At 35.3% G+C, this 23,125-nt stretch overlaps 1 protein-coding gene across 2 annotated transcripts in view; it reads left to right on the top strand.

Moving 5' to 3' along the window:
- Positions 1 to 23,125, top strand: part of DMXL1 (Dmx like 1) — a 153,085-nt gene that overhangs the window by 69,994 nt on the left and 59,966 nt on the right. For both annotated transcript variants that reach the window (XM_045566459.1, XM_045566460.1), the window contains exons 19-28: positions 2,451 to 2,558; positions 10,645 to 10,814; positions 11,254 to 11,351; positions 12,319 to 12,484; positions 13,302 to 13,563; positions 15,375 to 16,468; positions 16,932 to 17,123; positions 19,977 to 20,053; positions 22,191 to 22,318; positions 22,844 to 23,092. In XM_045566459.1, coding sequence (XP_045422415.1) covers positions 2,451 to 2,558; positions 10,645 to 10,814; positions 11,254 to 11,351; positions 12,319 to 12,484; positions 13,302 to 13,563; positions 15,375 to 16,468; positions 16,932 to 17,123; positions 19,977 to 20,053; positions 22,191 to 22,318; positions 22,844 to 23,092 — 2,544 coding nt within the window. The remainder of the gene's footprint in view (positions 1 to 2,450; positions 2,559 to 10,644; positions 10,815 to 11,253; positions 11,352 to 12,318; positions 12,485 to 13,301; positions 13,564 to 15,374; positions 16,469 to 16,931; positions 17,124 to 19,976; positions 20,054 to 22,190; positions 22,319 to 22,843; positions 23,093 to 23,125) is intronic.

Genomic DNA, 23,125 nt, shown 5'->3' on the forward strand with positions numbered 1-23,125 from the left:
AAAAAGCAGTAATAGAAACAATGAACAAAACATAAATATCTATTAAGGCTAGGCACTATGGCTCACACCTGTAATCCTAGCACTTGGGAGGCCAAGGTGGGAGGATTGCTTGAGGCTAGGAGTTTGAGACCAGCCTGGACAACATAGTGAGACCCCATATCTACAAAAAAATTGTTTATAATTAACCGGGCATGGTGTCATGTTCCTGTAGTCCTACCTACTTGTGAAGCTGAGGCAGGAAGATTGCTTTAGCCTAAGAGTTTGAGGTTACAGTGAGCTATGATCAGGCCACTGCACTCTAGCCCAGGAAACAGAGTGAGACCCTGTCTCTAAAAAAACCTTTTTTTAGTTAAAAAAAAAAACAAACCTAGAAACTAATGTGAGGTAGTCAATGAAGGATCTTGAAAGGTAGAATAGTGACACATTTAAACTATTTTGAGTGATAACTTTTTTTCTCTAATTATAAAACTAATGTATACACATTGAATAGAAAGAGAAAAACAAAATTTAAAAGATGAAAAATACAGAAATCCTACCACTTAACAATGGAACTATATTTTTATGCTTTCTTACATGCTTTTTCCTACTAGTAGTTTTACTCCTGTGTTTATTGTTTTTTAAGTTAATTGTGAAATGTTTCAGAATGCAAACAGATTTCAAGAAAAATATGACTATTCTACAAGTGCCTACATGAAGCTGAAGAAATAAAATGTTACATAAATGATTGAAGCCCCTTTTGTTCCTTTTCTAAATTTTTCTTTCTTCTACATAGTTAAACACTAGACAGAATTTGATATTCATTGTTTCTATACATGTACTACCTAGTGTCACACAATTATGCTGAAAGTATTCCTCTATAATCTGTATGTATATTTTTTATTTTTTTTGAGACAGGGTTTTCCTGTATTCCTCAGGCTGGTCTTGAACTCCTGGCCTCAAGCAATCCTCCTGCCTCAGCCTCCCAAACTGCTAGGATTATAAGCATGAGCCGCAACACCTAGCCAGTAACCTATATTTTTATGCTTAACATTATGTTTGAGATTCATCCAAGTTGATACATGTTATTCTAGGTATTTATTTCAACAGTTGTATGGCATTCTATTATATGAATTTACTATAATTATCTATACAAATATTAATTTTTAGTCTATTACAATTTAAAATTAAAAATGTTATGACAAATTGTTTAGAAATAAAGCAGTCATGATTCTTTAACATTTAATAATATGCCTAACAATTCTTCTAATGTTAGATATTTGAGGTAATGTTTTTTCTCTCCAGTTTTCCTGAGAATTTAAATATTGTCTAGTTCATAACAGTTGCTAAATAAAATCATTTTAAAAAAGAAAAAAAAAATAGAAAACTTAGCCGGGCATGGTGGTACATGCCTATAGCCCCAGCTACTCGGGAGGCTGAGGCAGGAGGATTGCTTGAGCCCATGAGTTTGAGGTTGCAGTGAACTGTGATCATACCACTGTACTCTAGCCCGGGCAACAGAACGAGACTCTGTCTCAAAAATAAATAAAGAAAATAAATAAACAAAGAATTATTTTAGTTACCTGAACCTGAAAGTTTGCTTCTGTTCTTTTTCCATATGTTGTAATAATCTACCATTAACAATTATAATTTGTGTTTTAAAATAACTATTTAAAAAAATTATTAGTGCCTACTCCTACCTAGAATAACAAATGTGAGTACAATATAATTAGATCTTTTCCTCATCTAGAGAACATTTTTTTAAAATAAATCTGCTGAATTATGAACAAATTCCCAGCAAACCTCAAATAAGGTCTAAAATTAACAAGTTCAGTCTTGTGAAAAATATGGAATAAATTTAAGATAATAATAATAAAGTTATTTTAAATTTAAGAAAATATACTTGGTCATGAATCTTGACACTTTTGCTTTAAGAGGTATTACTAGTAGATAATGTTTTTTGATGTGAATATGTTATAGGTGTTTTATGTTTTTAATTTTTACTTCAAAGTAGAAATCAGGCCCTCCACCATATAACTATTTCTTCCAGTGTTAGCAGTTTATCAGAACAGATACATGATTTGAATCAATGTGGAAAATATCACTGTAACATAGGCCACAGAGAAGGTTAAACTATTTAAAATTCAGTCATGTTTTAATTTAAATAAGATTCAGGTCAGAAAAGGTCAGATTATAAAGAATGCCCTAGACCCTGAGTCATTTTGTTCTCTTCTTTATCATTTTTCCAATTGTTAAACTATACCGCTTTTTTCTGTAATGTAAAATTGTGTGGAAAAAAAGAAATGGTAGAAAATTTTTAGACTAATAACTTCTTTTGTCAATTTAAGAATATTTTGTACCTGTATTTGGTAATGTGACATATGCTGATTGTCAGAATTATTATTTGTGTTTTCTTTACAAAATGGTTTTTTACGAATAAAAATATGTAAATACTTCTTTCCCCCTGGTTGTAGGTGGAGAAACTCTTGATGAATGTGGATTAAAATTTCTTTTGGCTGTTCGACTCCATACCTTTCTTACAACTTCCCTTCCAGCCTATCGAGTGCAACTCCTTCACCAAGGTGATTTTGATAGTAATCTGTTAAGGGAAAATAAGGCGAATAGAAAAAGAGGCTTGTGCCCTTTCAAACTTGTTTTGCCCAGATACAATAATGATGACAAATTTGGTACATTCTGAATTTCCTTTATTTGTTAAAATGTTTATTTCATCTTAATCTTCCTTACTTAAAACATGGGAATTTTTAATGATAGATGGAAAGAATTAATGAAGAAATGGATATAGGGTAATTGGATATTCTGTGTTATGTTTTTAAATGCATGATATATTAAAGGCAAATTAGTATTGTTTCATTCTCTTTAATTTCTTCTTTAGATTGTCTTTTTTCTCTCTTTTTGGCATTTATCTATATTCAGTTTTCCCCTCAAAATTTGAGTAACATTTTTGACATAAAAAAAGTACATATTCAAATTTCAAATGTTTCGTAAAGAGTACTACAGAAATTAGTAGTATTAATAATCTGTAGTACTGATAAAAATTAATGTGTATTTCAGATGCTAGTTTAATAACATTAGTGTATTTCAGATATTCCTATATACTGTTAATCACAACTCTCACAGTTAAAAGTGACAGAAATCTCACTTAAATTAACATCAACAAAACAGAATATTTATTGGCTCAATGCCCAGGAGGTTCAGGAAATAGAGCTGGCTTCCAGCTTTATTAGATCTACAGGATTAAACAGTGTTACTGGGACTACGCAAGTTAACCTCTGTTCATTGGTCTCTGTCTCTTGCTCTCTCTTTTATTCTCTGTCCCTTTGTTTCTCTGTTTGTTTTCTTTCTCTCATTTTGCATTTAACTTTGAAAAAGTAAAGCTTACAACTGTAAGTCAAATTCTTTTTTAAAAAATGTTATTGTAATTTGACAACTTATAATTTTCTATCTTTATGAGGTACAAAGTAATGCTATATGTATACAAACTGGAATGGTTAAATCAAGTGAAATAACATATTCATCGCCTAAAATATGCATCCTTTTTTGTGGTGGGAACATTTGAAATTTATTCCCTCAGCAATTTAGAAATGTGCAATACACTGTTATTAAATATCACCACGCTGTGCAGTAGATCTCAAAAACTTATTTTTTCTAACTGAAGCTTTGTACCCTCAATCAGCATCTTCCTCCTATTCCCATCCCCTAACCTCTGCTAACCACCATTCTACTTTCTGCTTCTGTGATTTTTTTTTTATTTCAGCATATTATGGGGATATAAAAGTTTGGGTTATGTATATTGCCCCTGCCCCCCCACCCCCCGAGTCAGAGCTTCAAGCATGTCCATCCCCTAGACGGTGCACATCGCACTCATTATGTCGGTATATACCCATCTCCTCCCACCCCCATCTGCCCAACACTCGATTAGTGTTATTCCCAAATGTACTCTTAGGTGATGATCAGTGAAACCAATTTGATGGTGAGTACATGTGGTGCTTATTTTTCCATTCTTGGGATACTTCACTTAGTAGAATGGGTTCCATCTCTATCTAGGAGAACACAAGAGATTCTATATCACCATTATTTCTTATAGCTGAGTAAAACTCCATGGTATACATATACCACATTTTATTAATCCACTCGTGTATTGATGGGCAGGCACTCGGGTTGTTTCTACATCTTTGCGATTGTGAATTGTGCTGCTATAAGCATTTGGGTGCAGATGGCTTTTTTGTATAATGACCTTTGTTCTTTTGGGTAGATGCCCAATAATGGGATTGCTGTGATTTTGATTGTTTTAGATTCCACACAGAAGTGAGATCATGTAGTATGTCTTTCTGTGCCTGGCTTATTTCATTTAGCATAGTCTCCTTTAGGTTCATCCATCTTGTTGCAAATGACAGGAATTTCTTCCTTTTTAAGGCTGAGTAGTATTAATACCGCAGTATATATTCAGGCACACCTCCTTTTATTGTGCTTTGCTTTGTGCCATTTCACAGATAACCTCCAATTTATAAAAAATGCAATCTGTGGCAATGCTAGGTGGAGCAAGTCTTTTGGCACCATTTGTCAGCACTTACTCACTTCATATCTCTATGTCACATTTTGGTAATTCTCTCAATATTTCAAACTTTTAAATTATTTCTGTTATGGTGGTCTGTGATAAATAATCTTTGATGTTGCTATGATAATTGTTTTGGAGCACCACAAACTATGCCCATATAAGACAGTGAACTTAATAAATGTGAGTGTTTCTGACTGCAGTACAGACTGGCCATTTCCTCGTTTCTCTCCTTTTCCTCAGACCTCCCTGTTCACTGAGACACAACCATTAATAACCCTACAGGCTGGGTGTGGTAGCTCATACCTGTAATCCCAGTGCTTTGAGAGGCTGAGGCACAAAGATTGAGTGAGGCTGGGAGTTCAAGACCAGCATGGGCAACATAGCAAGACCCCGTCACTACAGAAAGATAAAAAAAAGTTGCTAGGATTGGTGGTGCACACCTGTAGTCCTAACTACTCAGGAGGCTGAGGCAGGATGATTATTTGAGCCCAGGAGTTCAAGGTTACAGCAAGCTATGATCATGTCACTGCACTCCAGCCTGGGTAACAGAGCGAGACCCTATCTCCAATACATACATACATACATACATACATGCATAAACAAATGATCCTATAGTGTCTTCTAAGTGTTCAAATGAAAGGCAAAGTCATGTATCTTTCACCTTAAATCAAAAGTTAGAAGTGATTAAGTTTAATAGAGAAGGCATGTTGAAAGCTGAGGTAGGCTGCAAGCTAGGTCTGTTGCACCAAACAATTAGCCAGGTTGTGAATATGAAGGAAAATCTTAAAGTTTTTCAGACTTGCTTTGTAGCCTAATATATGATCTATCTTGGAGAATGTTCCTTGTGTGTGTGAGAAGAGTATGTATTCTGTTGCTATTTGATGGACTATTCTGTATATGTCTTTAAGGTACATTTGGTGTGAAGGACAAGACATTGGTCAGGTCCAGTGTTTCCTCATAAATTTTATTTTTTCCACTCCTCTGCTCTGAAAGAAACCTTATAAATTTTCTATGTGGATCTGTCTGTTGTTGAAAGTAGAGTATTGGAGTCCAGTACTATTATTGTACTGAAATCTCTCTCTCCTTTTGGATCCTTTAATATTTGCTCTACAAGTTTAGGTGCTCTGATATTGAGTACATATATGTTTATAATAGTTATATCCTCTGGATTAATTGACCCCTTTATCATAATATAACATTCTTCTTTGTCTCCTTTTACAGTTTTTGACTTACAGTCTATCTGGTGTGAGTATAGCTACCCCTGTTCTCTTTTGGTTTCCATTTGTGTGGAGTATCTTTTTCTGTCCTTTCAGCATATGGGTGTTCCTAAAAGTGAACTAGTCTCTTGTAGGCAGTGTATAGTAGGATCTTATTTTTATATCCATTCAGCTACTCTTGTCTTTTTATTGGAGATTTTAATTCATTTACATTTAAATTAATGAGAACGGCCGGGTGCGGTGGCTCACGCCTGTAATCCTAGCACTATGGGAGGCCAAGAAGGGTGGATTGCTCAAGGTCAGGAGTTCGAGACCAGCCTGAGCAAGAGTGAGACCCCGTCTCTACTAAAAATAGAAATGAATGACCTGGCCAACTAAAAATATATATAGAAAAAATTAGCCGGGCATGGTGGTGCATGCCTGTAGTCCCAGCTACTTGGGAGGCTGAGGCAGTAGGATCGCTTGAGCCCAGGAGTTTGAGGTTGCTCTGAGCTAGGCTGATGCCATGGCACTCACTCCAACCCGGGAAACAGAGCGAGACTCTGTCTCAAAAAAAAAAAATTAATGAGAACATACTGCCATTTTGTAATTTGTTGCCTAGTTGTTTTGAAGATAGTTTCTTTCTTCTTCTTGCTTTCTTTGTCATTTGCTGGTTTTCTATTGTGGTATGTTTTGAATCACTTCTGTTTATGTTTTGTGCATCTAGTATACGTTTTTGCTTTTTTGTTACCACGAGGCTTACATAAAACATACTTATAATGGGCTATTTCAAGCTGATAACAACTTAACTTTGATCACATACAACTCCCCCCATCCCCACATTTTATGTTTTGATGTCAGAATTTACACCATTTTGTAATTTGTATCCCTTGACATATATTTTAGCTATAATTGTTTTTAACAATTTTGTCTTTTAACCCTCATACTAGAGATAAATTTGCTTTACACACCACCATTGCAGTCCTAGAGTATTCTGAGTATGACTGAGTTTTGTGCTTCCGAACATTTTATGTTACTAATTAGTGGTTTTTCATTTCAGCTTAAAAAACTCCTTTTAGCAACTCTGCAAGGCAGGCCTAGTGGTAATGAACTCTCTTACCTTTTATTAGTCTGGGAAATTTTTTGTTTCTCCCTCATTTTTGAAGGTGAGCTTTGCAGGGTTAAGTATTCTTGGTTGACAATTTGTTGTTGTTGTTGTTTGTTTTTTTTCTTTCAGCACTTTGAATATATCATTTCACTCTCCTGGCCTGCAGGGTTTCTGCTGAGAAACCCACTGATAGCCGTATTGGGACTCCCTCGTATGTGATGTGTTTCTTATCTCTTTTGCTTTCAGAATATTTTCTTTGATTTTTGATACTTTGGTGTGTCTTAGTGGACTCCTCTGTGGATTGACATTTATCAGAGACCTTTGTGTTTCCTATACCCGCATGTTAACATCTTTCCCCAGATTTGGGAAGTTTTCAGCCATTATTTCTTTAAGTATGCTTTCTGGCCCTTTTTGTCTCTCCTTTCCTTCTGAAACTTCTATTATATGAAAATTAGGGCTCTTCATGGTGTTTCATAATTCCTTTAGGCTGTTTTCATTCTTTTTTCTTTTGTTCCTCTGACATTTTCAAATGTGCTGTCTTCGAGCTTGCTGATTCTTCTGCTTGGTAACAAGCCTGTTATTGAAGCTTTGTATTTAATTTTTCAGTTCAGTTATTGTATTCTTCATCCCTAGGATTTCAATTTGGTTTTTGTTTCTATTTTTCTGTTGTCTTTGTGGTTTTTTTTCTGAAGTTCATTTAATTTCTATTCATATATTTGTGTAGTTCACTGAACTTTTTAAGTGGATTATTTTGAATTCTTTGTTAGTCCTTTTGTAGATCTCTCTTTCTTTAGGGTTCAAATCTCTATTTATTAGTAGTTTCTTTTGGAGGTGTCATAATTCCCTGATTCTTCACAATCCTCATGTCCTTACTTTGGTGTCCACACATCTGAGGAGACAGCCACCCTTTCTGGCCTTTACAGGTATTTTTTGACAGGGATAGACTTTCACTATTTAGTCTATCCTCTCATTATGCATAGGTCAGTTGGAAATGACCCCAGGCAGGTGGAGCTTGCTGTTAGGTTCTCTAGGTGGCTGGGCCCACTGCCTTTGTTTTGAGGTTAGGTGGTGCTGCTGGCTATATTCTGTTCTGTGAGACCACTGGTTGAACTCTGCAGTCAGTTAGAGATTGTTGTGCAATCAGTCAGAATTGCTGGCTGGGTCACAAGATTTGTTCACTGGCCAGAGAATATTGCTGTTTTTATTCTGAAGGTAGACAGGACTGCAGGGTGGCCCCAAGGTTAGGCAGAGTTGATACTCTGGATGGACAGGTCCCAGAGTCTATGTTCTATAGAAATGCATAGTTGAGGCTTGCCTCCCTGCCTGGGTGGAGCCTTGGTATGGACTCTGGGGCTGGGCCAAGCATCTGTTTGGCCTCCCAGGTCAGTCAAGTCTAGCCCCTGTGCACTGCAGAAATGTACTGTAACAAGTGTCTCCCTGACTGGGCAGGGCCTTGGAGTAAGCTCTGAGTCTGGGCCCACTGTTTAGACTCCTGAGTCAGGCAGGTTCAACCTCTCTTCTCCACAGAAATGCGCTGTGGCTGGCATGGCATCTCAGGGTGGCCTTGCAGTGGGCTGAGTCTGGGTCATGTACTGTTTGGAGTCTCAGGTTAGTCAGGTCTAACCCCTAAGCTCTACAGAAATGTACCAAAGCAACAGGTGTCTCCTTGCCTGGGAAGGGCCTTGAGGTGATATCTGAATCTGAGTCAAGCTGTTGTTTGGACTTCTAGGTTGGGCAGTCCTGGGCCTTGGAATGGGCTCTAAGGCCGGCCATCTAGGGATTCAAGCCAGGCTGAACTTTCTACCGTGTTTCTGAAAGTAACCAGCTCAACTTTGAGGGTGGGCTGTGGTGCTGTGGTGTTGGCTAATACCTCTCATTGGGCACTACCAATGGCAGGAACGCAGAGTTACCACTAGGATATGTGTGCTAGTTGCTGTGAGCTCCACCCTCTTTCTTTGTTTCTACCCGACCTCAAGCAGTTTAGCTCTGCCATTGTCCCCTGTGTTCCTCATGAGGTAAGACCAGCGTGGGCTTCCTGGAAAGTATCTGAGAATGTTAGAGAAGCTGGATATCTGCCGCCAGCTTTTTTCCCTACTATAGAAACTCTGGATCCAGGGGAACCCATTCTGTGTTGCACTGTTCTGACTTGGAGGAGGAGGTGTGATGCACTCAAAGTGAGACTGCTACTTTTACCCTTCTGATGCAGTTTTTATTCAGTTCTGTGGTCCACGGAGGTGTCTGAGGCTCATTCCCAGGTTTGGGGGTTGTTATTATATAAAGGTGCTCTTGTCTGTGTATAGTTGCTAGTTGAACTTTTCGGGGTGGGAGGAAGGTGTCTTAGTCTTTTCGGGCTTCTATAACAAAATACCTTAGACTAGGTAATTTATAAATAATAGAAATTTATTTTTCATATTTCTGGAGGCTGGGAAGTCCAAGATCAAGGTGCCAGCAGAATCGGTGTTTAGTAAGAGCTTGATCTCTGCACCATAGATGGTGCCCTGTTGCTGCATCCTCACATGCTGGGAAGGGCAAAAAGGCCCAGCTAGTTCTCTTGAACCATTTTATGAGAGCATTAATCCCATTCATGCAGGCATGGTATAATTATCTCCTTGAGGCCCCACCTGTTAAATACTGTTACATTGGGGATTAAGTTTCAACGTGAATTCTGGAGGGACACAAATATGCAAACCATGGCATGGAGTGAAGCCTGGGACTTCCTGTTCTGCCTTCTTGGCCGATGTCTAAATCAAATTCTTTAATTATTTATGAAAATGTATTGAAGTTGCTAGAGAGATAATAGGGATCTAAAATAATTTAGAATTATAGTCCATTCATAGCATAGTTTTGTTTTGTTTTTTTAATTTCTATTTTTCTATTTCCAAAGTCTTTGGTGTAGCAAGCATTTCAGATTACTTGGCATAGGTTACAAATTTGAGGTCATATCTCAAAGCCACATCTTACAATAATCATTTACTTCACCCAGTAATGCTAAACAAAATGTATTCTGAAGAGAGAAAATAGAAGCTGAGCAATAAATACCACATGTGCAGGCCATTAGATTGAGAGAATTGCTGACATAAATGATGTGGTATGAGTATAAAAATATTACCAATATGGTAATATGAAAAATAATCATGTGCCAGATTCTATTCTAGATTTTTAAGCTATATTATTTCATCGAATCCTCAAAACTGTGTAATAAGGTAGTTCCATAATTATTTACATTTTATATATGAAGAAACTGAGGCATTAAGAGACTAAGGAACTTGCTCATGGTTATTTAGGTAGTTAGGAGTAGAGCTGGAATTTAATGTATGTGTTCTGATTGTGGAGTCTTTGCAGTGCCATTCTTAGTTCACCAAGCTATTCTGTTTAATGTCATGGAATTATATCCACAAAACAAATGTTGACCAAAGAAGGGTGAGAAACAACAGCTTTGAAGAGAGAAACATACCAATATAGAATAATACTTTAAATTTTTATCATTTTTTTAAAGAAGGATTATGGGTAATGGCTAGAGAGCAAAAATACTACAGCACAGCGGTATTTGCCATAAGCATTTTGTCTTTTTTTAAAAAATGTTAATTATATAAAATATGTGCTCAATGTGATAAGAGTTGTTTGGAGAAGCAAGAATAAAAAATATCTCAGACTTCCACCAATCTTAAATAAGTGTAACTGTGACTCCCATAAAAGTTTATACATTTATATTGCAAATATGGGACACATATTTCTGATAATCATTATATTTGTATTTCTTATAAACATTATTTTTTACATTTCTTCAGGTCTGTCTACTAGTCATTTTGCTTGGGCATTTCACTCAGTAGCAGAAGAGGAATTGCTGAACATGTTGCCAGCAATGCAGAAAGATGATCCCACTTGGTCTGAATTAAGAGCTATGGGTGTGGGATGGTGGGTCCGAAATACCCGCATCTTACGCAAATGCATAGAAAAAGTAAGTGTTTTATTTTGGTGTAAAAATGATTTAATATGTTTTGAATGTTTTTTTAGGTTGCATTCCATATCTCCTCTGCTATTACTCTCTCTCTCTCTTTTTTTTTTTTTTTAATTTGAAAAGACAAGGTCTTGCTCGGTTGCTCAGGCTAGAGTGCAGTGGCACAATCATAGCTCGCTGCAGCCTCAAACTCCTAGCCTCAAGCTATCCTCCTGTCTCAGCCTCCCAAAGTGCTGGGATTACAGGCATGAGCTACTGTACCCAGCCCATAAATTACTTTTGTTATTATTTTATATGCATACATGCATTCATATACATATTTTTTAAATTTATTGAACTTTTAAATAGATACTTTGTACTAGTCTTGTATATAAGGGAAATTATTTGTTTACTTAAAAGCTATTTCTGTACAATTTTGACCAGTATTTTCTGATTATAGGTGGCCAAAGCAGCCTTTTACAGAAAGAACGATCCTTTAGATGCTGCCATTTTTTACCTTGCAATGAAAAAGAAAGCTGTGATTTGGGGATTATATAGGTATGTAAGAAAACTGTGTTTCAAAGTGAAAACCTGTTCATAAGGAGTAAATGTTCAAAGTAAGATTTGTTCTTGTTGATGTTCATTCATGTAGAGTCTTAGTTATTTCTGTATGTATAGAGAGATGTCATAGGGAAAAAGCCCAGTTTTTCAGAGTGGAAGAAACCTAATGAGGTCACTTCAGTTTGTTTTCAGAATTGTCAGTCCAGAAACACATTCTTTGTTTAAGAACTTCTCATGATGCTCTTGTGAAACAAAGATAACTAAAGCAGAAACTTGCATTTGGGGTGGAGAATAAGATGAATTGGTAGAGTCTGGAACAGGCATCTACCCTCTGTCCTATTGAAAGCACATGGACCAGGCTATTCCTCAAAACTACCTCCCTCCTGTGGGCCCTCACTTCATTCCTGAGCTGAATTCACTTAGAATTTTTTTTACTTGTCAGCAATACTGATGAACATGATGCCCATAAATAATTCACTATTTGTTTTTGGTTTAGTTCCAGGTGATCCACATGAGCAGCAACCTTTGGAGGAAAATTTTGGTGCCAGACCAATTTTTTAAGATACTGAATGTTTTAGGCTTGTTTTGAATCAGAGTGAATTTTTTAGATTTTGATCACTAAGGTCATTCTCATATAGGCAGCAAGGAAAGGTTACTTACTGATCAGTTTTAAATGGTGAAGTAGCACAGAAGTTAATATAAGTTATATATTTTTCATGGATTTAAAAGTAATTTTTTACTTCCTACTAATGTGATTTTCTTTGTAATTTCAAAGAAAATCTTTCAATAATCCCTGAGATTTATATGAAAAAATAAATGTTTACCTAATATTCTTTTTGCTGGGAAAAGAAGCAAACACATAGTAATTTATGAACTGTCAAATGTTTCTGTTGAGCCTTAGGAGATTGATTCTGCTGTAGAAAAATTATATTCCAGAATTTTTTACTTTTTTTTTCCTTTATAGATCTCAAAAAGACACCAGGATGACACAGTTTTTTGGACACAATTTTGAGGATGAAAGGTGGCGTAAAGCAGCTTTAAAGAATGCTTTTTCTTTGCTAGGCAAACAAAGATTTGAACATTCTGCAGCATTTTTTCTTTTAGCTGGCTGCCTCAGAGATGCAATTGAGGTAATGAATAGAACTTTAAAAAGAAATAGCATTGTCATCCTTTTAAGCTCTTTAGGACTTAAATTTTTATTTTTTAATTTCAACTGTAGTGGATATAACACAAGGCTAAATACATACCTAAAGTAACTGTTAATATTTTAAGTGATATTTTAAAATTTTTTCATTTAGTTGAATGGTATTTTTACAGAATTAAGATTAACTAGATTTTGTTGGTTGGTACAGATAAGTAATTGATCTGGCTCTTAAGGATATTCATTAACAGGTTAAAAAAAATTAAAAGGTTTGTCCTGTCAGCTTAAACATGTTTGAACCCATATCTGGCTGTCTCATTTGATGAACCTTAGAAAATTCTTAACTGTTTATTTCCTGGTAAACCTTAAAAAAAATTATGAACATTTAAGATGCCATAACATTTCTGTCACATTGTCTTTTTGCTCACTTTCATACAAGTAATTCAAAATAGCCTTTTAATTTGGAAACACTATAGTCTACTGGGATGAATGGAGAAGAGTAGAGTTTCAAGACTGAAATAAAATACATAGCTTGAATTGGCACTATTTAAAATTACATTTCCTTGTTAGGCTAATTCTTTTTGCAAATATTAAATATATATTTAATACTAACAGGTAGATTTACAAATATAAACATAAATGTTGTCAAGTAGATTTGCTAAAGCAAGCAGTATATGTTTTGTTTATAATCCTTGTTTGCTAATTTGTGATATTAATAAAGCCTTTTTTCTAGTTATTAGTTGAGTTTATATAAAAATGAAAGCTGCCCCTGCTTATTTATAAACAGTATTTCTCTTTTGATAAAGGTATGTCTGGAGAAACTGAATGACATTCAGTTGGCTCTCGTAATAGCAAGACTCTATGAGTCTGAATTTGATACATCTGCAACGTATAAATCTATTTTACGTAAAAAAGTTTTGGGAATTGATTCTCCTGTCAAAGAACTCAGTTCATTGAACATAAATATACATTATGATCCTTTTCTTCGGAGTATGGCATATTGGATTTTGGAAGATTATAGTGGTGCTCTGGAAACATTAATAAAGCAACCTATCAGAGAGGATGATGGTAAGCTGCATTTCTAAGATGTTAATGATTAAGAGTGTTATTGGTACTTGCTGGATGTGCAGACCATTCTGTTGGATGCTAAGGGTAATGCAGACAAATTAAATTCACAGTCTTAGGACTTTATGGTTTGCTTGAGGACACAGGGTTATATATATGCTATTTTGTTTTTTCTTTTCAGAAAGATAAATCCTTTGAAAACCAAGAACTTTAAACTTTCTGTTTTTATGAAATAGATTTATTGAGCATATATATTGTCAACACTTGAATATAAACATTTTGAAGAAATATGTACATAAAGCCAGTTTTTTTTCATCTTAGGTTGAATTTAGTGTGTTAATCAGCTTTGTAATTCTTATAGTAAAAATGTATTTATTGTAAAGGGCGTCGACTTAAGTGATATGATTAGAAAATCTTAAGCTAAATAAACTCTTTTCTGTCTTGTTTATGAGGTAAGTGAGATAGAGGTTTCTTTTGACCTACCACTTTGGGCTCTACTTCTGCCTTTACTTTTAGAAATTCTCTCTGCTAAAGTTTTCCTAGATGCTAGTGTAAAATGGAATTCTTTATATAAATTTATATAAATGTAATGGGATTTGCTTTTCACCTATTTTTCCATAGGTACAATTGAATTGTGTCTGCTAACTGTTATAGTAGGTGTCATATCATTTGGAATAATACTAATTGGAAAAGGTTCTAGTTCATAGTTTTTTGTGTGGCATCATTTAATCAGGAAGTATCATGTACCTTACCTTCTTTTTTTTTTTTTTTTTTTAATTTTTAATTTTTTATTTATTTATTTATTTATTTTTGAGACAGAGTCTTGCTCTTTTGCCCGGCCTAGAGTGTCATGGTGTCAGCCTAGCTCACAGAAACCTCAAACTCCTGGGCTTAAGTGATCCTACTGCCTCAGCCTCCCGAGTAGCTGGGACTACAGGCATGTGCCACCATGCCTGACTAATTTTTTCTATATATATTTTTAATTGGCCAGATAATTTCTTTCTATTTTTACTAAAGACGGGGTCTCACTCTTGCTGAGGCTGGTCTCAAACTCCTGACCTCGAGCGATCCACCCACCTCAGCCTCCCACTGTGCTAGGATTACAGGCGTGAGCCACCGTGCCTGGCCTAAACTTTTTTTTTTTTTTTTTTTTTTACCTTCTAACTTAGGAGAAAGCCATGTAACTCATTTGTTTGAGTCTCCCAGCCATCTGAGCTAAAGATTTTCAAACTGGCCTCTATGTAATGAAGGGAAAAACAAAACTCCCTTTCCAGCCACTTTCTTATACTTAACACATATTCTTACAAAAAATGTGTTTTGATTTGGGATTAACACATGTTTACATACTTTTAGAGCCAATTAAACCTATATTCTTCTAGAAGAAAATTACAAAAGGTAATAGTGACTTGGACTAGACTGATAGGAGTGGAGGCAGAGAAAAGTGGTTGGATTTGGGACATGATTTTAAGGTTGACTAAACAGGACTGGATTGGCTCTGGAGCATGAAGGAATCAGAAGTCCTGGATAACTCTTGGGTTTTTAGCTTGAACAATAGGTAAATTAAATGGGGAAGTGTAGTTTTATATCAAGAAGCCTTCTCTGATGAAGTGAACTTTTACCAAAGAACTGGTTAAAATGAATGAGTTAATCAAGTAGGTATCTGGGTAAAGAGTGGTTTGGATCAGTGACACACTAAATAAAAATACCCTGGGGCAAAAGTGTCTACATGCAAATGGAAATGAAATGTAGGTCTAAGGATATAGGAGTTTAGAGTTTTACTGAGAAAATGACTCATAAAATGAATTTACTTTCAGATCAAGTCATGATGTCATCCTGTAATCCCGCAGTTTTTAATTTCTACAATTACCTAAGAACACATCCTCTTTTGCTGAGACGTCATTTTGGATCAACTGATATGTTTTCCACACACATGGGTCTAGCAGGAAAAAGTGGACTGGCAGGAACAATTAATTTAAATGAAAGAAGATTATTTTTTACTACTGCCAGTGCTCATTTAAAAGCTGGCTGCCCCATGTTGGCTTTGGAAGTATTATCAAAGATGCCCAAAGTCATCAAGAAAACAAAACCTTTGTGTAGAGCATCTAGTTTTCTGGATACTAGTAAAGACTGTTCTCCTTCTTCACCATTAAAGTTGGATACAGGGGAAGATAAGTCTTCTGCTGTTGATTGGTCACAGTCACTGATGAATGGTTTTGGATCTTCTTCAGAGGGTTCCTCAGAGAAGCAGTCAAACTCCACTCTTTCTTTTGACTGGAGCCAACCGAGTATTGTATTTCAGGATGACTCTTTAGAGTTAAAATGGGACAGTGATAATGATGAGGAAAATGAGGATCTCCCTATTGCAATGAAAGAACTGAAACCTTTACAGAGAAAAATAGATAAAAGATTAGAAGAAATAAGTTCTAATTACACAGAGTCTTTCAGCACAGTAGATGAAAATGACATCTTAAATCCATCAGAAGATATAATTGCAGTTCAATTAAAATTTAGAGCATGTTTAAAGATTCTCACAGTCGAACTTCGTACATTGTCTACTGGTTATGAAATAGATGGTGGAAAATTGCGTTACCAACTATACCACTGGCTTGAAAAAGAGGTAATAGCTCTTCAGAGGACTTGTGACTTCTGCTCAGATGCTGAAGAACTACAGTCTGCAGTTGGCAAAAATGGAGATGGATTTGGATTAAATGAGGATGCTGAAGATTTGCTTCACCAAACAAAAATGAAACAACTGAGAGAAAATTTTCAGGAAAAAAGACAGTGGCTCTTGAAATATCAGTCACTCTTGAGGATGTTTCTTAGTTACTGCATACTTCATGGATCCCATGGTGGGGGTCTTGCATCTGTGAGAATGGAATTGATTTTGCTTTTACAAGAATCTCAGCAGGTATGTAACTTATATGATAGTAAAAAATAGCACATCTGAAACAGTTTTTGGTGTTTTCTTTTGGTTTTGAGTATTAAAACTTGATTTTCTTCATTACAGTTGCCTCAGGGAATGCTCTCCTTTGTGTGGGCCTTCGTATTAAAAATTTGTAGAGATGAGTATATATTTCAGTTTGAGGGCAATTCAGTATCAGGTCTTATGGCTTGCTTAATTCATACTCCACAGTCTTATATGAATGCTTTGTGAGGTGATGAGCTTCTCCTTACTAAAACAGGGTATTCTATTATTTTTAAATATGATTTTTAGAATGTTGACTTCCTCAGGTCACTTCTAATTCTCAAAGTTTCTATTATGCTTTCAGTTTTTAATTGTTTAGAAGTGTTTCAAAGATCCCCCTGAATTACTTAAGTAATTGACTGTGACTATAAATACTTCATTAAATTTTTTTTCCTCTCTTTCTAAGGAAACGTCAGAACCACTATTTCCTAGCCCTCTGTCAGAGCAAACCTCAGTGCCTCTCCTCTTCGCTTGTACAGCCAGTGCCAAAACAGTAGTTGCCAACCCATTACTACACCTTAGTAATCTAACACATGATATTCTACATGCCATCATAAACTTAGATTCACCACCCCATCCTGATGTCCAAAGCAATAAAGTAAGTATACTTGGTTACAAGCTTGTAATTTACCTATATATAATGATAAAACTACAAGTTGAGTGTTAAAGGCTTTTCTTAAAAACAATTTTAAACATCAGACTAGACATAGCTAGTGTTACATTGCCAAGTTTATATTGATTCTAATTAAAGACAGCTTCTGTTTTAGACCAGGCCTAACTTACTTGTGTTACTTATACCCAATAGGGTACTTTAATTTTTTTATCAAAATGCTAGTTATTTAGTCTTAGTTACATGCTTTCTTAAAATAAGAGTAACTTCTTTAGTAGTACATTTAGCCACAAAACTGATAGAACCTTATCTAATGCTTAACTGATCATATTGTTGTAGTTAATTATCTAATCAAGCATAGCATCCTATGCGTCATCACTCTACTTTATTGTTAAAATCACATTTCATATTTTATCTTTACTCTCCAGACATATTGAAATCCTTTGAAGTATGACCAAGTTTGACTATTTTTTAATATCCCCTTAGTTTTTTTCCTCATTGTCATTTGGTTTTAGCCCACCTTACAGGTTACAGTATCACACCAGTTTAATTAATTTTCTGCTTGACTCTCCTTCCATAGTTTTACCCTCTTGGTAACCTTAATCCTTGTAATTGAATTACACTGCTTTTCCTGTACTTCTTTGTAGTATAAACACCCATAGTGCTTATTAAAGAATTTGGAATTTAATTTACTTCAGATTCTGCTCATTTCAGCCAAACTATATTCCTTATTTAACTTTAAGTATAGCATAACTGTGGTGTGTCAGTTAGCTTTTGCCGCTTAAGAATTGCCCTAAAATATTAGTGGCTTAAAAAATGCCATCATTTATTTTGTTCATGATTCTGTGTATTGCTTTATCAGTTCTTCTGGTTTGGGCCAGCTGGACTGATGTCTGGACTCTCTCAATTGTGTTTGATCAGCTGGTGGGTTGACTGGATTCTAGATGATCTAGGATGACATCATTTACATTTCTGGTGGTTGGCAGACTGTTGACAGGGCACACAGGAGAATCTGGGCCATATGTGTCTCATCCTCCAGCAGACAAGCCTAATATATTAGTCTGGGTTCTCCAGAGAAAAAGACTCAATAGGATGTGTGTGTGTGGAGAGAGAGAGAGAGAGATTTATTATGAGGAATTGGCTCCTGTGACTATGGAGGCTCAGAAGTCCCAAGATCTGTAGTTGGCAAGCTGGAGACCCAGGAGAGCTGATGATGTAGTTCCAGGCTGTCTAAAGGCCTGAGAACCAGGGAAGCCTGAGGTGTAAGTTCTGGTCTGAAAGTCAACAGGTTTGAGACCCAAGAAGAGCTGATGTTTCAGTTCAAGTTGAAGACAGACCAATGCCCTAGCTCAATGCAGTTAGGCAGAAGGAGTTCCCTCTTATTCAGCCTTCTTGTTCTACTCAGGTCTTCCAATTGATTGGATGATGCACACCCACGTTACAGAGCACAATCTGCTTTAATTAGTTTACTGATTCAAATGTTTATCTCATCTGGAAGTACCTCACAGACACACCCAAAATAATGTTTGACACAATGTCTGTCCTCCCCATGGCCCAGTCACACCTAGTTTTTCTTTCACATGGTGGTTGCAGAGGTTTAAGAGCAGAAAGAATAGAATTTGAAAGGTCTTTTGAGGTGTAGGTTCAGAACTTACACATCACTTCTGTTGTGTCCTCTTGATCAAAGCAAGTTACAAGGCCAGCTCAGATTCAGTAAGTGGACAAATAGACTCCAACTCTATATTGCACAACCTGCAAAATATGGTGATCATTTTTGCAGGCTCCCATACCTGGCCATTGCCATCTTCAATTATATGATGATACCTTTTAATTTTTATTTTATTTATTTATTTATTTTTTAATCTTAGTTGTCCAGCTGATTTCTTTCTATTTTTAGTAGAGACGGGGTCTCGCTCTTGCTCAGGCTGATCTCGAACTCCTGAGCTCAAACGATCCACCCACCTCGGCCTCCCAAGTGCTAGGATTACAGGCGTGAGCCACCGCGCCCAGCCTATAATGATATCTTTGATTTGAATTCATACCACATGTTTTATTGACAATTGAAGGAGAAATTAGCAATTAAATTGTGATCTATCACTTCCCATTTTTATCTACATAAAAGACTTTATACTTCATAATCAGATCAAGAACCTGGTGTTTTAATATTCTAGTCTGGTCTACTTTATTGCCTAGCTTAAGCTTCTTCATCCTCTCAGTTCTGCTTCTGTTATAGGTCTTGCCATGCCATATTTAGAGTCATCTCTTCCTCAGAATAAGTATTTGACTCTACTGCCTTTCAGTTGCAGTTCCTCATACCTTATCCTTTCTCTTTTTTCTAAAGTGTTACTCTCTTAGAATTGTTTTCTGTGGTAACTAGAACATGTGGTAGCATATTCGTCAGTGACCTGACCGTACGTAGGTGAACTGTCAGTTATCAGTCTGTTCTTCATGTTTTGGTTGAGGAAAAAGCAGGCTGAGTGTTGGAGGGCTTGCCTTAGTACATGGTTCGTGCTCTGCTGGATAGTTGACATCTGATCCCCTTTACTCTTGAAAAAGAAATCAGGTATGCACAATGACAACCATGTGAATTAAAAAAAAAAAATCAGGTAGCAGGTATGTATGTTATAATTTCTGCCAAAGACCTCAGTGTTTTTTCTTTAAATTTTCTGTAGTGAGACTTTCTAGGTAGAAGTGAGTTTTATAGAAAAAAGAAGGAAATAGTTCATATAGTCAAAAGTTGTTTTTTTTTTTATCTTCCTTAAAATGCTAATCATATTGGGTCTTGAAAAAAGCTATACTTAAAAAAAAAAAGTTATACTTAATTTTGTTGTTTTTTTCCAGGTATATGTAATGCATACTTTAGCAGCCTCACTTTCTGCTTGTATTTATCAGTGCCTTTGTGGCAGTCATAACTACAGGTAAATATCTTTTTGTGAAATTTAAGAATGTTTGCAGTAACCAATGAGGTTTCATATTTTATATGTTATTGCTTTACAACTATATATAGCAGTCTACTTTTAAATAATTCAAAAACCCACATGGCTGAGGTGTTGAGTGCTTTTTTGTTCATCTTTGAAATTTTAGCTTATGCCTCTATGGCAAACGAATCTCAAGTAAACCTGTCAATATAACTTATTTAGCAGCCTATTATTCATCATTGCCTTACGTCAGATTTTGTGACTGGCACTGAGAATTTTAACATGAATGACACAAAGTCTTCTTCCTTAAGATCAGTCTAGTTAAAGACAAAACGTGAACTGATAAATACGTAAAATGGCATAGTACTTAAATGGTAAGTACCATAATATGGTAGATAGTAAAAGGCTCAGGGAGCACGAGGAGGGAGTAACTGATTTGGAATTGAGAAAAATTTTACAGAAGAATTGACATATAGGATTTTTCTCTTTATGCTCTAAAGTTTTGCCATAGTTTACATAGGGTTTAAAAAATATTGCTTGCTACACTCTGGGGTCTCTCTGTGTCTGTCTTTAGTTCTCTGAAATATTCTGACTTTATTGTCCTATCTGTCTTCTGTTTTCTTTCCTATTAGATATTGTAACTTGTGGGTCCATCTTATTTTTCTTTTAACTTTCCTATATGTTCCTTTTCTTTATCTCTTTTGTTTCCTTTCAGGAAAAATCCTAGTCTCATTTTCCAAACACTGATTCATTGTTCAGTAATATCCTGTCTTTTATTTAGTCAGAGTTTGTATTTTAGAAATTCTGTTTTTCATTTTGAAGATCTCTTGTTGAGCCCATTAGCCCTCTCCCCCTGTGGCCTCTCACCATTTAGTCCCTCCCTCTCAAAAAAATTTTTAAAAAAATAAGATTTCTTGTTGAATGTAATAGTTGCTTCTATTTTGATAGCATTTATTTCTCGATTTTTTAAAAGCTTGAGTATAAAGTACTTTCCGTAATGTTCTGATATGTCAGTCTCCTCAGGTGAAGCTCTTTTAATGAGTTCGCTATTTCTTGCATGATATCAGCCTCCCTTGGTGTTGGGTTTTGATTGTTTGTTCATCTTATGTATTCGGATTTTCCATGAGTAGCCTCACTTACCACTCTGGTTGTATATTCCCAAGGTAGCTTCAACTTAATTTCTTTGACACTGGTCCTCCAAGAGTTCACTTTCTGATTATTGAGTGTGGCTTTATTTTCATCAGCATATTTTTATCTTTCCTGTCATTTCCATAGGCGTGTACTATAGCATGCAGGAGATTTTTTTGTTGTTACTCTGCCATCTTGAAACTGCAAAGTAAAGCAAGGGAAACTATTTACATATGCATCAAAATGTTATTTCCAGAAATTTGCCAATCAGGATAGATTTAAACCAATAAATGTGCAATGTTTAGATATTGTATTCACTTACTTAAGGTATGATATAGGAATTTCTGACAGATTTAACATAATTCTTTATACTGTTTTCTATCAGACTTATTTTATAGTTTATGTCAAGCTGTAAGTTATTTTCTTCATTATTTACTTAGTTCTAGCTTCATGTGTCATTTACTTGGGGAAGCTCATCCAGAATTCCCAAATTGTGTGAAATACTCTTCTCTTTTGCCTTCTTAGCACCATATGAATAGGTTTCATCTTTAAGAACACCATGATAAAATTATTTGTGTTTTATCCTCCCACCAAAGTATAAATTTCATTGGGACAGAAATTATGGTTTTCATTATATGCCTAGTATCTGGTGTAGTGCCTGATGTAGGGCAGGTTAGTTATTAAATATAAAAGTGAACCTAAACTGACTTCATTTTCAATCAGATAACTGTTTTATTGTGGTCCATAATGACTTAGTTTTCTCATTTGGGCTTACTCTATGTCTTTTGCTAAATAAACTTAATACCTGCCAAATATATTTTAATTTAGAAAATGTGTATATTTACACTTAAAGGATACTTTGTTTTAATATGGTACCAGATTATAGAGTACACTACTGAGATGTAAAAGCAGTATAATTAATAAAAATCTGTACCCTAGCAATTAAATCTAAAACATGGAAATATATGTGAAATTCATCATAGCTTTAAATATTGTTTTCTTCTCTTAGTTCGTTTCAAACAAATCAGTTTACTGGAATGGTTTATCAAACAGTACTGCTTCCCCATCGACATTCTTTGAAAACAGGAAGCTTAGATGAAGCAATAACTCCCAATACATCACCAGCTCAGTGGCCAGGTATAAATAATTTTTATATATATGAGTTTTTTTTTAGCCTTACTGAAAATCTTAACTAAGTAAAAAACAGATTTGGTTTGGTTTTGCCACATGATAATAATCATTCTTAAATATTGCTAAAATCGATGCCAGTTCAATATTTACCACTCGTTACAAACTATCCACTTAACATTAGTATTTCCTTGATTGTTAGAGTAAAATAACAGAAGTGTTTTGTAATACCATTTTTTTTAATAATTTTGCTTTTGTTATAATAGAAAAACATTTATACCAATAAAATTTTATCTATGAGATTTGAGTCAGATTGCAGATTTTTAGTGTTTTCTCTAAATTGAACAAATTGCTCAACATTTGTGCATTAACTATGATAGTCTGTATTAGTCTATGAATCTAGGGAGGAAAATACAGTATCTAATGCTGATGCAATGCATTCTTTTTTAAATTAGAAAAATTTCAAAAATTTGAAAAAGTAGTTAATTTTTAAAGTTTATTTTAAGTGGCAGCTATGTTTGTTGTTTGTTCTAGGAATAACTTATCTTATTCGACTTTTGAACTCTTCTGGCGAGGAAGCCCAGTCAGGGCTTACAATCTTGCTCTGTGAGATTCTCACAGCAGTGTATCTTAGTCTCTTCATCCATGGTCTTGCTACACATTCTAGTAATGAACTATTTCGGATTGTGGCCCATCCTCTAAATGAAAAAATGTGGTCTGCTGTATTTGGTGGAGGTGCACATGTTCCCAGCATAGAACAGACACATTCAAAAGCTTTACCTGGTGAGTTTTTAATCTTTATTTGTTTAAGACTGA

The sequence above is a fragment of the Lemur catta genome, chromosome 12 (assembly GCF_020740605.2).
Source record: "Lemur catta isolate mLemCat1 chromosome 12, mLemCat1.pri, whole genome shotgun sequence".
Lineage (NCBI taxonomy): Eukaryota > Metazoa > Chordata > Mammalia > Primates > Lemuridae > Lemur > Lemur catta.